Source organism: Pteronotus mesoamericanus, unplaced genomic scaffold (genome assembly GCF_021234165.1).
Source record: "Pteronotus mesoamericanus isolate MK-2021 breed Mesoamerican mustached bat unplaced genomic scaffold, CSHL_Meso_final contig_702, whole genome shotgun sequence".
NCBI lineage: Eukaryota > Metazoa > Chordata > Mammalia > Chiroptera > Mormoopidae > Pteronotus > Pteronotus mesoamericanus.
Window position 1 is genome coordinate 722,031 of NW_026555239.1, and position 10,958 is coordinate 732,988.

The 10,958-nt window shown below is 56.3% G+C and overlaps 1 protein-coding gene across 1 annotated transcript; it reads right to left on the reverse strand.

Moving 5' to 3' along the window:
• Positions 1-371: 371 nt before the first annotated feature.
• Positions 372-10,958, reverse strand: DNAL4 (dynein axonemal light chain 4). Its single transcript, XM_054582538.1, has 4 exons — positions 10,894-10,958; positions 3,490-3,698; positions 2,427-2,510; positions 372-1,147 (listed from the first exon to the last, which is right to left on the reverse strand). Exons 2-4 carry the CDS (start codon positions 3,556-3,558, stop codon positions 983-985), a joined length of 318 nt encoding a protein of 105 aa, XP_054438513.1. The 5' UTR covers positions 3,559-3,698; positions 10,894-10,958; the 3' UTR covers positions 372-982.

A 10,958-nucleotide genomic window follows, 5' to 3' on the forward strand; every position in this document is an offset into this window, starting at 1 on the left:
TTGGCCATTTTAATTGTAAAAACCAAGACATTTATATAAATAAGACCGCTATGTAAAATAGGCTTCACCCTTCTACCAAAACGCTTCTCCCCACACTCAAAAAGAATATAGAAAACCCGGCAGAGATAAGAAGTACAAAGTAGCATGCGGTCCCTGATGAGAAGTAACTGGCAGGCCAGGTTTCCCTGCTCAAACAGGCCTCGCGGTGAGTGTGCCCCTGGCCCGGGCGGCTCACCGGAGGCTCCGTGACACCTCGCGAGACTGCGCGACAGCAGTTCCCACACCCTCAGCCACTGGTCACCAACTGTGCGGGTGGAGGCAGTGGAAAAGGTTCACGAAGCCTGGCGGCTGAGGGGGGGCGGGGGGGGCAGGGGCGGGGCAGGCTGCCTGGCCCTCAGGCCAAGTCGGGGCTGTGGTGCTGCCGACAGGGTGAGGCAGTGGTTGGTCAGCCTGGGGTAGGGTCAGGGAAGGGGCTTCTGGGGAGGCCCTGCTTCTCCAGAGGACAGGAGAGAAGCTGTCAGCGCCCCTGGGGAGGAGAGGCTCCTTCTTGGGGCCATTTGCATATGGTCGGTCAAGACAAGGACAGTGGACACCTGCCGGCGGTGCTGGGGTGAAGGGCAGGGGCTCCGGGGGCGAGGGGGCAGCGGCCTCTGAGAGGTGGGGCTGGCATGTCCTTGGGAGAAAAGCTCCACCTCCCCGCCCTCCTTCTGCCCTGCCGCATCTCCTCACCTTCCCCTGCACCAAGACCACTGCCTGCCGCCCCCTGCACACCCTGGGACTCAGAGTGAGGTGGCTGGGAGCCTGGGGATAGAGGTGTCGATAAGTTCACACACTGGGCATGGCTCAGGACATGGGTACACAGGACAAAAGAAAGACCCCACGCTCTCCTTCGTGAACAAGGGCCTGCCTGGGGCTGCCCCCATGCCGGGTGAGCGGCAAGGACAGGCCTTGCGGGGCCTGGGGGGGTGTGCGGGGGGCAGTGTCAGGAGCACTTCCAGACACACACAGCCAGGGTCCCCCCGAAGTACAGGTAGAGCAGGTTCTTCACCTCATGCGTGATCTCGAACCCGAAGCCTTCACCAATCACCACGTGCCAGGAGGAGCCGAACTTCTTGTCCATGGTCTCTTTGATCATCTTGGCGGCACTCTGGAAGAGAGGGGACGCTCGCTGGGGGGTGGGAGGTGTGCCTGAGTCGGCGCACTCTGCAGGAGCAGAGGTCTCGGCAGGGGCCGGCCCGCTGCCCTCTCACTGCGGTTCCCCTGCTCCCGGAACCAGCAGAGAAGGTGTCCAGGCAGGCCGCCTCCTCCAGGGCCTGCCGCGCAGGGACAGCGAAGCAGACGTTACCTCACCAGTCAGGTGGGTGCTGCCTAAGGTGGTGGAGCAGGCACCAGGTTGGGACACGGAGCCCTGGGTTTGAGCTCTGGCCCGCCACCCCGCGCCCGCTTCCGGTGTCAGTCTCGGGCTGTTCTCAGGAGTGAAGGAAGTCGCATCTCCGAGAGCACCCCGCTGACTGTACAGGACTGTCATCACCGCGAGGTGTCGGGTTCATCCTCAGGGAACAAAGAGGCTGTTCTGTGACGGTCAGGCAGGCTCCCGGGAGGGCAGCCGCACCGCTCCCCCCACCCCTGGCCAACGTCCTGCGCTTGCTCTTTCAAGAAACTTCTTTCTAGAAGAGGTTGGGGAAGGACGGAGGCCCCAGTCTTTGTGGCACAAGGCCCAGGCTCGGGCATCTGCCGCGCACCAGCAGCACCACGCCCGCCCACGACACCAGGTGCCACAGGAGCCCTTGGTCCATGACATCTCAGCACACACACCGCCACTGCTGCCTAGTGAGGACACAGCATCCCCACCCCTGGCACAGACTGGGAAACGGCTCGGAGATGAGAAGTGGTTTATCTGAGGTTAAAGAGCTAGAAGGGTTGGGGATGGGATTGGACCTTGGCTGCCAGGACGCCGACTCGTCCTCGCTCACCACCAGCCTGATGGATGAGATTCCCGTGCCGACGCCTAGTGGCTGCGTCACCAGGTCCTAGGACACTGCCTGGCACAGAGACGGAGTCTAACATCTTTTCGGATGGATGAATGGACACGTGCATGAAGGCCTGGGTGGCCTGTTCTCTGCTGGCATGGAGCCAAGGGAAAGGCGCCCTGCTCAGCAGCCCGCCTGGGACAGGGAACACGGCAGGGGCGTCATGAAGACCCCTCTGGCTCTTGTCCCTCCAGGGCTGGGCGTGAGCCCCCAGTCAGCGCCCACAGATGGCACCAGCCTCTCCCTCACTGGCCTTCCCCAGGCTCCAGAGGCTCCCGAGGAAGGCGCTAGCCTGGTCCCCGCAGGACTCCCTGAGCTGGCTGTGGGGCCTGGGGCACTTGGTTACCCGCAGGGCTCATCGAAGGCCCGAGGGGCCGCCTGTGCCAGTGGCAATACCTCGTTGTTGTTGGAGAATTTCTCACAGGCCGTGACGCACAGCTCCATGGTCTCCACCCGCATCTCCTCTGGCATGTCCGAGTGCTGGAGACAGGGCAGGGGTGACAAACAGAGAGGCTTAGCCATGGCCCGCCTTCTGGGCTGGCCTCTCTGTCCCAGGCATAAGGCCTGGACACTGGGTGAACGCCCCAGCACAGGCCGGGACCGAGCCCAGAGAGGCAGCCCGCCCCCTACTCAGGGAGCGCAGCTGGGGAACTGGGGGCACGGGCTCAGGCGGAGCCCCGCGGGCGCTAAGGCCCAGGCCCTCCGCAGGGCACAAGGCTTCTCCGGCGCCACGGTCCAGCCCGCAGACCCAGGGAGGAGGGCCGGCCCAGGCGGGAGAGAACGCCGGCTGTGGAGGTGGCTCCTGGCCGCCCCTGCGCACACCTGGATCTCACTCCAGAGGCCTGAGCAGACAGCTCGGCCGCTCGCAGGGGCTCACGGCTTTCTCCCTGCCTCTCCGGCAGCTCCTTCTCAGTGCCCGCTGGCTGCCCCTCCCAGTCCCAGGGCCAGAGGGCCCCGGGCTGGCCGCTGCCCTTTCCTCCTCTCCAGCTACCTGCTCTCTAGGGGACCGCAGCCTGTTCCATGGGTTTATTCATCTTATATACGGGGCGGGGGGTCTCACAATTTCATCCCCTGTTTTCATCTCTCCTGGGCTCTAGACTACTACGTCCACTGCCTACCTGACAACCTCACTCAGATGTCAAAGAGATAACTTGCTTTTCCCCATAAACCTACTTTGAAGTAGTTGTTTAAACCTTCCCTTCCTGTGGGCCAGGCTTCGCCTGCCTTATTCTCTACTATACCCACAGTGCCCAGGACAGCGCCCGGGATATAGCGAGTGGCCTGCAGAAATGCTTGTTGAATGGGTGAATGAATGAATGAATGAATGAATCACGGTCTACTCCGTATCTCTAGAGCTGCGCCAGCAAAGCCCTCCGTCACTTCCTCCCACTGCCTTGCCCACCTCTCCCCAGGGCTGGGTGGGCCCTGTGGGCGCCCTGCCTCCCTTCCTGGGGCTTACCCTGACCAGAGGGAAGGTCTGCAGTCGCTTATAATCAGCCTCATCTTTCTTCCCTTCTGCCTCTCCCATGATTCTTCCACTGTGGCCGCTGGAGGGGACAGCGGGCTTTTAGGAGGTGCTGGGACCGGCAGTTGAGACACAGCCAGGAGCTTCGGGAAGCAGGCCCTGCCAGCGTAGCGGGAGCGGACCGTCTCCTTCCCCAAGGGGTGCTGCAGAAAACAGGAAAAACCAGGACAAAAGGGTTGGCTTTAAATCCACACATCACAAATCAGGAATGTCTCAGTGACAATTTGACACCTCCTGGTCCTCACTCCTCCGCATCCTTTTCCAAATGGCCAGCAAGTCTGCAGCCGGGAGGATGAGTCACCGTGGGGTGCTGGGACCCTGCTGAGAACACACTGCTGTGAAGCTGCAAGCCCACACTGCCGTTATCAGACAAACACTGACTGCGGGCCAGGCTGGCGACGAGCCGCGAGCTGGTGGCAAGCGAAGAGAGCCTCTCTGCGTGCCCACTAGGTACATGGTCTTATTTTCCGGCAGACGTGATTGAAGTTAACATCAGGCCACGAGCCACAATCCTTGGCTTCTGGGAAAGCAAGCGCCTCCTTTCACAGGCCCCTGATCTGCCGAAGAAGCGGAACAGTGGGGTCCCGGGTCCTCTCTGGCACACCAGGCCCCCCGGCTCTTCCTGCCTGCTCCCCCCGCCAGGCCCCCAGCCCTGTCTGGCTGGCCCAGGAGTTGGAGGCCTGGGCGCTGGTGCTGCTTCTACGGCTCCCCACAGTATGGCCTCGGACCCCTCGGCAGCGACACGAGGGCCGCCACGCCTGTCTCGTGAGGCTGCTCTGAGAATCAAATGAGACGACGCACAGAAGCCGCGATCACCGGGCCAGGCACATGATCGGCACTCTGGGCGCTCTCCTGCCTTCCCTCTTTGGGGGAATCAAGTGAGAGGATGCAGACGGCTATGCCTGGCAAGTTATAAAGCCTAATATCCATGTTTACATTTTTTTCTTTCCAAAGCCAGTTATCTAATAACAGGTGGGGCTTTTCCTAAAGAGATGGGCCTGGATCCCAAGTGACTAGGAGTGTTGCTGGGAATCCTGGTGTTTCTCTTATAATTCAATTTATCCTATAATTCCAAGGCCTTTTGATCTCAGAAGAAATGCTAATATAAATACAAACCACCACGTTGTTAAACCCTTTTTAACAATCTGTATCCAACAAATACAAACATTCCAGAATTTCCAAACAAAGTTACACTCATGGCATAGCCGCTGAGCCCTCAAGATGCCCAGCATAGTAATTAACAGGTAGGGTGACATTCACCAGGCGTCCAGTGTGCCGGCCACTGCTTACAGAGCTTCGCGCGCATCTGCTCAGCCCGCCACTGCAGCGAGCCCTGAGTTAGGCCCTGTACTCAGAGAGCCACGGAGCTGCCAGGCCGCCGGCCGGAGGTCTCCCCAAGAGGCAGCAGCAGAGCTGGGGTGTGAATCCGGCCCAGGCTCTGCCGTGGGAGTTCCTAACCCTTCGTCAGGCCTTCCCAGGGCACCGACACCCAGCAGGCACCCACAGAACTGACCTGGTGGGACTAGTATGGCTCGTGGGATTCCAGCAGTGAGACAGATGTTCCATCTCCCCTTCCAGGGTCTGCCGTCCTAATGCTGCCTCGACCTTGTCTGGCCAAGCACCGAGCTTCCGGGGTGCCTGCGCTGGCTGCGCTCTCGTTCTCTCCCACTCTCCGATGCCGCAGAAGCCCTCGGCGCCATCCCACGCGGTCCCTCCCTCAGCTGGGGCTGGACGCTTGCCACCAACGCCGCCGTCCCACCGTGCTGGCACTTTCTGATTTCTCCATGGACAGATGGCTCCTCTTCTCTCATCACTTCTGGGCACTTGCACCATTCAGATATTAGTAGTTTTTGTTTGTCGCTATATATACGTTGGCAAGTCACCAAGCACAATCTCATTGTACTTCCTGCTCATGTTCCTTATTTCATAAAGTCCAGTGAATCACTGTGTCTTCGCTCATGAATGTTAAGGCCTGTCTCCAGTTCCACGTTACCGCTTCGTCCTCCACGTTACCAAGGGGCGGCAGAAGGTGGTGGCTACACGGATGATCAAAGGACAAGGGCTTTAGGGTTTGTTATTTCCCGAGATTTTCAAGTGGGAACACCTTAAAATGCGCAAGCAGCTGCTCAGGCGTCTTCCACCTATGTATTTGTTTGAGTTGATTCATCCACGGGCAAGAAGTGCTGGTGCGGAGGGGCTGGAAGGGACTCAGAGGCACCGTGCGCGGGCCGACCTCGGGGAGTCAGGGCCTGTGACAGCTGCTCAGGCGCTCCTTCAGCCTCAGGAATCCTGACGCAACAAGAGCGCTGCCAAAGCCCGTTCTTCAGCAACAAAGGGGAGAAGCCACGGGGAGTTTGGGGGGAAGGGGCCTCACCGTGTAGAGCAAAAAGGCACAGGATGAGGAGGCAGGGGACTTGGGCTTGGGCGCCAACTCTGTAATGAAATGGCTCCTGCCCTCTTCCTTGCTTTGCAGCCTTGGGCAGGTAGTTTAACGTGAGCCAGGTTTCCTCCTCTGTGAAACAGGGTGACCCCGTCTTAGCTTCTGAAAGCTGGTGCATGCCTCAGCGACGTGCATGTGAGCACTGAAAACTCACAGCTCTCTGAACTACTATCGCCACACTGCTCTTCCTGCCGTCACGTTATTAGCCAGGACTTTGTCAATGTGATTCAACTATGTTTATTAAAGACCATGATTGCAAATAGCTTTTCATAACCACTACAGGCACTTCTGGGGCTCCGATAGGGATCAGACTTAAAAAATGAAAAGGAACAGTTATAGGCAGTATTCCAAGTACAGAAAGGCAGGAGAATTTTTATGATGCGGTATCCTTAGAGTACAGTTATCGCCATTCAGACACGATTCAAAACCCTGCTGGAAGAATGCTACCAAAATAGAACTCGAGGTTTTAATAACCTTATCAATCTTCCATGCAAATGAGTGTGTCCTGCATAGCTCCAGGCCAGAAAGAAGTCATGTCAGGCCCGAAAGAGAGCCCTTTAATAATGCAAGCGGGCCCAGGGTCCGTGCGCTTGAGCCTGCTGCGTGCCAGGGCTTGGCTGTGCCAAGCGCCTCTGCGTGCTCACCCGGCCTCGCCTGTGTCTGAGGGGTGGCTGCTCCTAGGTAACCAGAGGCACAGGGCTCCTCACCTGTCATCGCCTTGTCAAAGCCAGTGTCTATTGTCCCGCTGTCCCTTGTTCTTTTCTGGCATTGACTTCAGTCACGCTTTATTGTTTGGCTTCTGAAGTATTCAGGAAGAATCTTTAAGAGGGTTAGGGAATGTGGGAGGGATGCAGGGAATGGATGGATTCTGGGAAATAAGGCCCACAGTGTCACCACCCCCCAGGAAGGTGCCCCTGCCACTCAATGTCTGGGACACTCTGGCTCATAGGCCGTGGCTCCGCCCCTTGACCACCGCCAGGCAGCTGAGAGATGGGAGGGCACACCCAGAGCAGGCGAGCAGCAGGGAGTGCCGGCTCCACCGGCAGATCTGAAGTCACATCTTGGTCTGTCTCAGTTTTCTCATCTAAGAACAGACTCTACAGTAAATGTAAACTCTCGTTACCGGTGCGGTAAGACGGGGAACTCCAATGTCCTCCCTCACGTACCAGCCCAGCCAACATCTGAGCAGTCAGCCAAACAAACCGATGTATTCCGAGTTCCCACCCCACGCAAACCACCACGTGCCTACCGAAGGGGTCTGTACCACACAGCTTGGGCCAGGCCTGGGTGCAGCAGTGCGGTTACATCCTGCCTTCACGTTTGTCATCTCCTTTCATCCTGTAACACGCTGCGGAGGCAGCACCATTCCCAGTTCTCAGACAGGGCCCCGGGGGTGCAGAAAGGTTTTGGCGCGGGCCACAGGTGCACAGCCAGCAATGACGGGGCCAAGATCTGAACCCACATTGAGTCTACCAATTCCGCCTTTTGTGCTTTCTTCCCATCACAAGCAAGTAGAAGACAAGACGGAAACACAAGCACCTTCCATCCTCTGCAGCCACCGGTCCAGGCATGCCTCCTGCTTCCAGTCGTGCCAGGGGTACATACTCGTGCTCCCCGACTGTCCTCCTGCCTTCCCCTACATGCCACCCTCTGCACCCCGACCCCAACCCCGGCAACCAAAGAGCAGAACTGGTAAGGGGTGGAGAGGGGAACCTAAGGGCCTGGGGGAGGGGCATGCATCCAAGACCTCAGTGGTGAGGGCAGGAAACAGCATTTGGGAGGTCTGGATTCCACAGGTCAGTTTAAAATGGGGGAAGCAAACAGAGGGTTAACACGTCAAAATTTTGCTGAGCATTAAAAGCTCATCGTCTCCTATAAAAGAAAGTTTTAACAGTAAGAAGGAGATGGTTGCAGAATAAATAGTGCTTCTCAAGAAAAGATAGTTACCTGTCATATACACAGAAAGGTTTTTGTTTTTTTTTTAATTTACCTTATTTTTTCTCATTTTACTGAGGTCCAGTGAAAACTTCTGATGTGCATTAGACCACAGAGAAGGAGGACAAGAAGGATGGAGGGAGGGAAGGAGGCAGGGATAAAGACATTTTCTTGCCCTGGCTGGATACATCAGTTGGTTAGAGTGTTGTCCCGCTACGCCAAGGTTGTGGGTTTGATCTCCCCGTCAGGGCACATAAAAGGATCAACCAATGAATGCACAGATAAGAGGAACAATAAATCGATGTTTCTCTTTTTTGGTCAAATCAATAAATTAAAATTAAACTGAATGAGAGATTAAAGTTAAAAAAAGACATTTTCTTTATGTATAATATGATGTAATAAATAACACTGACTCACATCATACCCAGATTTAGATAAAATCCCAAACGTCTGGTCAAGACACAAAGTATGACAGAAAGTCATGCCCATCGCAGCTATTTGCTCTGCACGGAAACAGCTGCTTACTACGGTGGGTCCTGCAGTCTCCCACCTGCCCTCTCCCACTCAGGAGAACAGATTTACACGTGAGGTACTAAGAATGACATTATCACAAAAATAAATTGGAGTTAGCACAGACTTATTTTTAAAAGTATCGTTCACAATTGCTCATTTCTGGTGACACCTCACAACCAGTCACGACTTAGCAGTGTGTCATGAGTCCAGACAATCACTTAGGGATGAAGGACATTATTCTGCTATAGATGCCCCAGAGCATGAAGTCCAGTGCCTGGCACATGGCAGGGGACCAACAGCTATCTAAATTGTAATTAAGTTATATTTCATTTGCCCCCTGGGGAGGGAGAGGACATATCAAATTCATCCCATAGTATCTACTGGGTACTGACGTTAAGTAAGGCAACAGGTCAGGCGCTCTACCTGCAGGGTCTTGCTGGCTCCCCCTGAGAACTGTCAGACAGGCACTCTTAGCCCTACTTTTCCGATGACCATGCAGGCTGAGAAAAGGGAAGTGACATTCCACTTAGCTAATAAGTGGAGGAGCTAGGATTTGATCAGTTACGTGCAGCTTCAAGCTTATGCTTTTCCGACTGCTCCACTATAGGCAAGGGATGGGCCCCACTTCCCAGAAGCTTACAACCTAGAGACCAATGCACATACACAAGGAGGTGATTGTGGTTCGTGACCAAAAGTGGAAAGTGCCACAAGACAGATGCACACACAGAGGGTAAAAAAGAATTCTGGCGGGGGCAGGGAGAGGACAGTAAGAAAAGCTTGGGGACGGGGGCAGTGTCTGAGCCAGACCTTAAAAGGTGAGTGAGTGGGAATCCTGGCAGGTGGACAAGGTGAGGAAGACCTTCTGGGCAGAGAGAGGAGCAAACAAAGCAGAAAACTCCAAGCGTTTTCTGTCAGAGTCCAAGAGTCCAATGTGGCTGGAGGACAGAAGCAGGCAAAGGAACAGGGAGGAAGCAGGCTGGGGAAAGCTGGCAGGGTCCGGTTGCAGAGGTGTGGAAGGGCCTGAAAACCTAGGCTTATGAAGTGTGCATATTTTTAGTGGGGAAATGAGAAGCCCTTTGGAGATCTCTTTGGGGTTGGTGATGTGGTTGTGTTTTGGGGGCAATTATTTTGTTAATATAACTGAGTTAATAGGAGGAGGGACTAGAGGCAGGGACACCAGTTAGGAAGCTCCAGCAATGGCCCAGGTGACAGACATTAAAGATTTGAACTTGGGTCCTGGCTTCAGAAATGACGGGCTGTGAGATCCTTGCTGAGGCAGAATCAAAGCAACTTAAGCAGAGTGGGATGGGCGTGGCAGAATGATGCATGGTGGCATGATGCCCCAGGAGGACGGCGATGGCCCTGAGAGACACAGGGGAAGGCAGGTGTGACAGATGGATAGGGAGAGAGCAGGCCGGTTTGATTTAGACTGGCCTTCTAAACTGCTGAGTTTAAGTCGCTGGCAAGACGTGCAAACGGGGTGTCTCATCAGGAGTAGGTAATCACCAGATCATGGATCATCAGGGCCAGAAGGGAAGCCATGGAGCCCAACCACCGCATCAATGTATCAGTCAATCTCTACCCCCACCCCCACCCGAAGTATCCCTGACCATGGAAACCCAGGAGAAAGATCAGAGCTGGAGATCTGGATTGGAGGGTCAAACGGAAAAATGCAGGCACGAGACAAAGGAGGGAAAGTAAGAAGTACTGACTCTCTACTGGACTGGGCCCTTTATACTTCTTATTATCCTCAGAATTCCCAAAGGAGATGCTCTGTAGTGTCCTGATTTTACACAAGCCCAGGGAGGTTAGGTAACTTGCTCGGGTCCTGCAACTGGGAATCCAAATCAGGTTTGTCAAGTTCGTTTCACTACACCCGACTCCTCCAAAGGGAAGAGCATCCCCAGGGCAGCCTACAGCTGGGTCAAAGAATCACATCTTTGAACGTCAGCTTCGAAGAGGCCTTCGAGATCATTCGGCCTAACTTCTCGTTTACAGATGGGGAAACTGAGGCCCAAAGAGGGAAATGAACAGCCTGGAGTCCCAGCACGTCGCCTACTGTCCAAGTCAAGCGGTCTGGGCCCAGGCTCTGGGGTCCACAGGCCCAGTCGAGGGAAGGGCGGGGCGGGGGGGGGGGGGGGTTACTCCGCGAAAGGTGCGGCGATCAAGGTGCTGCGGACGGGGTTCGGGTCGGAGAGTGTGGGGGAGCGCAACGCTGGACCAGGCCTCGGAACGCCGAATCGCGACAGCGAATCTGTCACCACCGAGCTCGCAAGTCTCCTAAGTGGGAGGGATGGGGGTTGGGAGGACCTGGGGCTGGGGACCAGCAGGGAGGAGACTGGGGTGGGGCCTCCGCGGTGGGCGAGGCCCTGCCAGCCCCGCGGTGCTTCCCGGTTCCCCTTCGGGTCGGCCCTCCCCACCCGGCTGCCCGCCGAGCCCCGGGGCCTCACCTGCTCCCGCGGGGGCTGGAGCCGGGGCCGCCGCTAGCTCACCCCCGCCAGGGTTGTCAAGAAGC

Excerpts from the sequence above, each read along its gene's own strand:
- DNAL4 (XM_054582538.1), bottom strand. The coding sequence starts at position 3,558 with ATGGGAGAGGCAGAAGGGAAGAAAGATGAGGCTGATTATAAGCGACTG. Across the intron at positions 2,511-3,489 it reads AGACCTTCCCTCTGGTCAGG|CACTCGGACATGCCAGAGGA; the intron begins GTAAGCCCCAGG and ends CCCTGTCTCCAG. Across the intron at positions 1,148-2,426 it reads AATTCTCCAACAACAACGAG|AGTGCCGCCAAGATGATCAA; the intron begins GTATTGCCACTG and ends CCTCTCTTCCAG.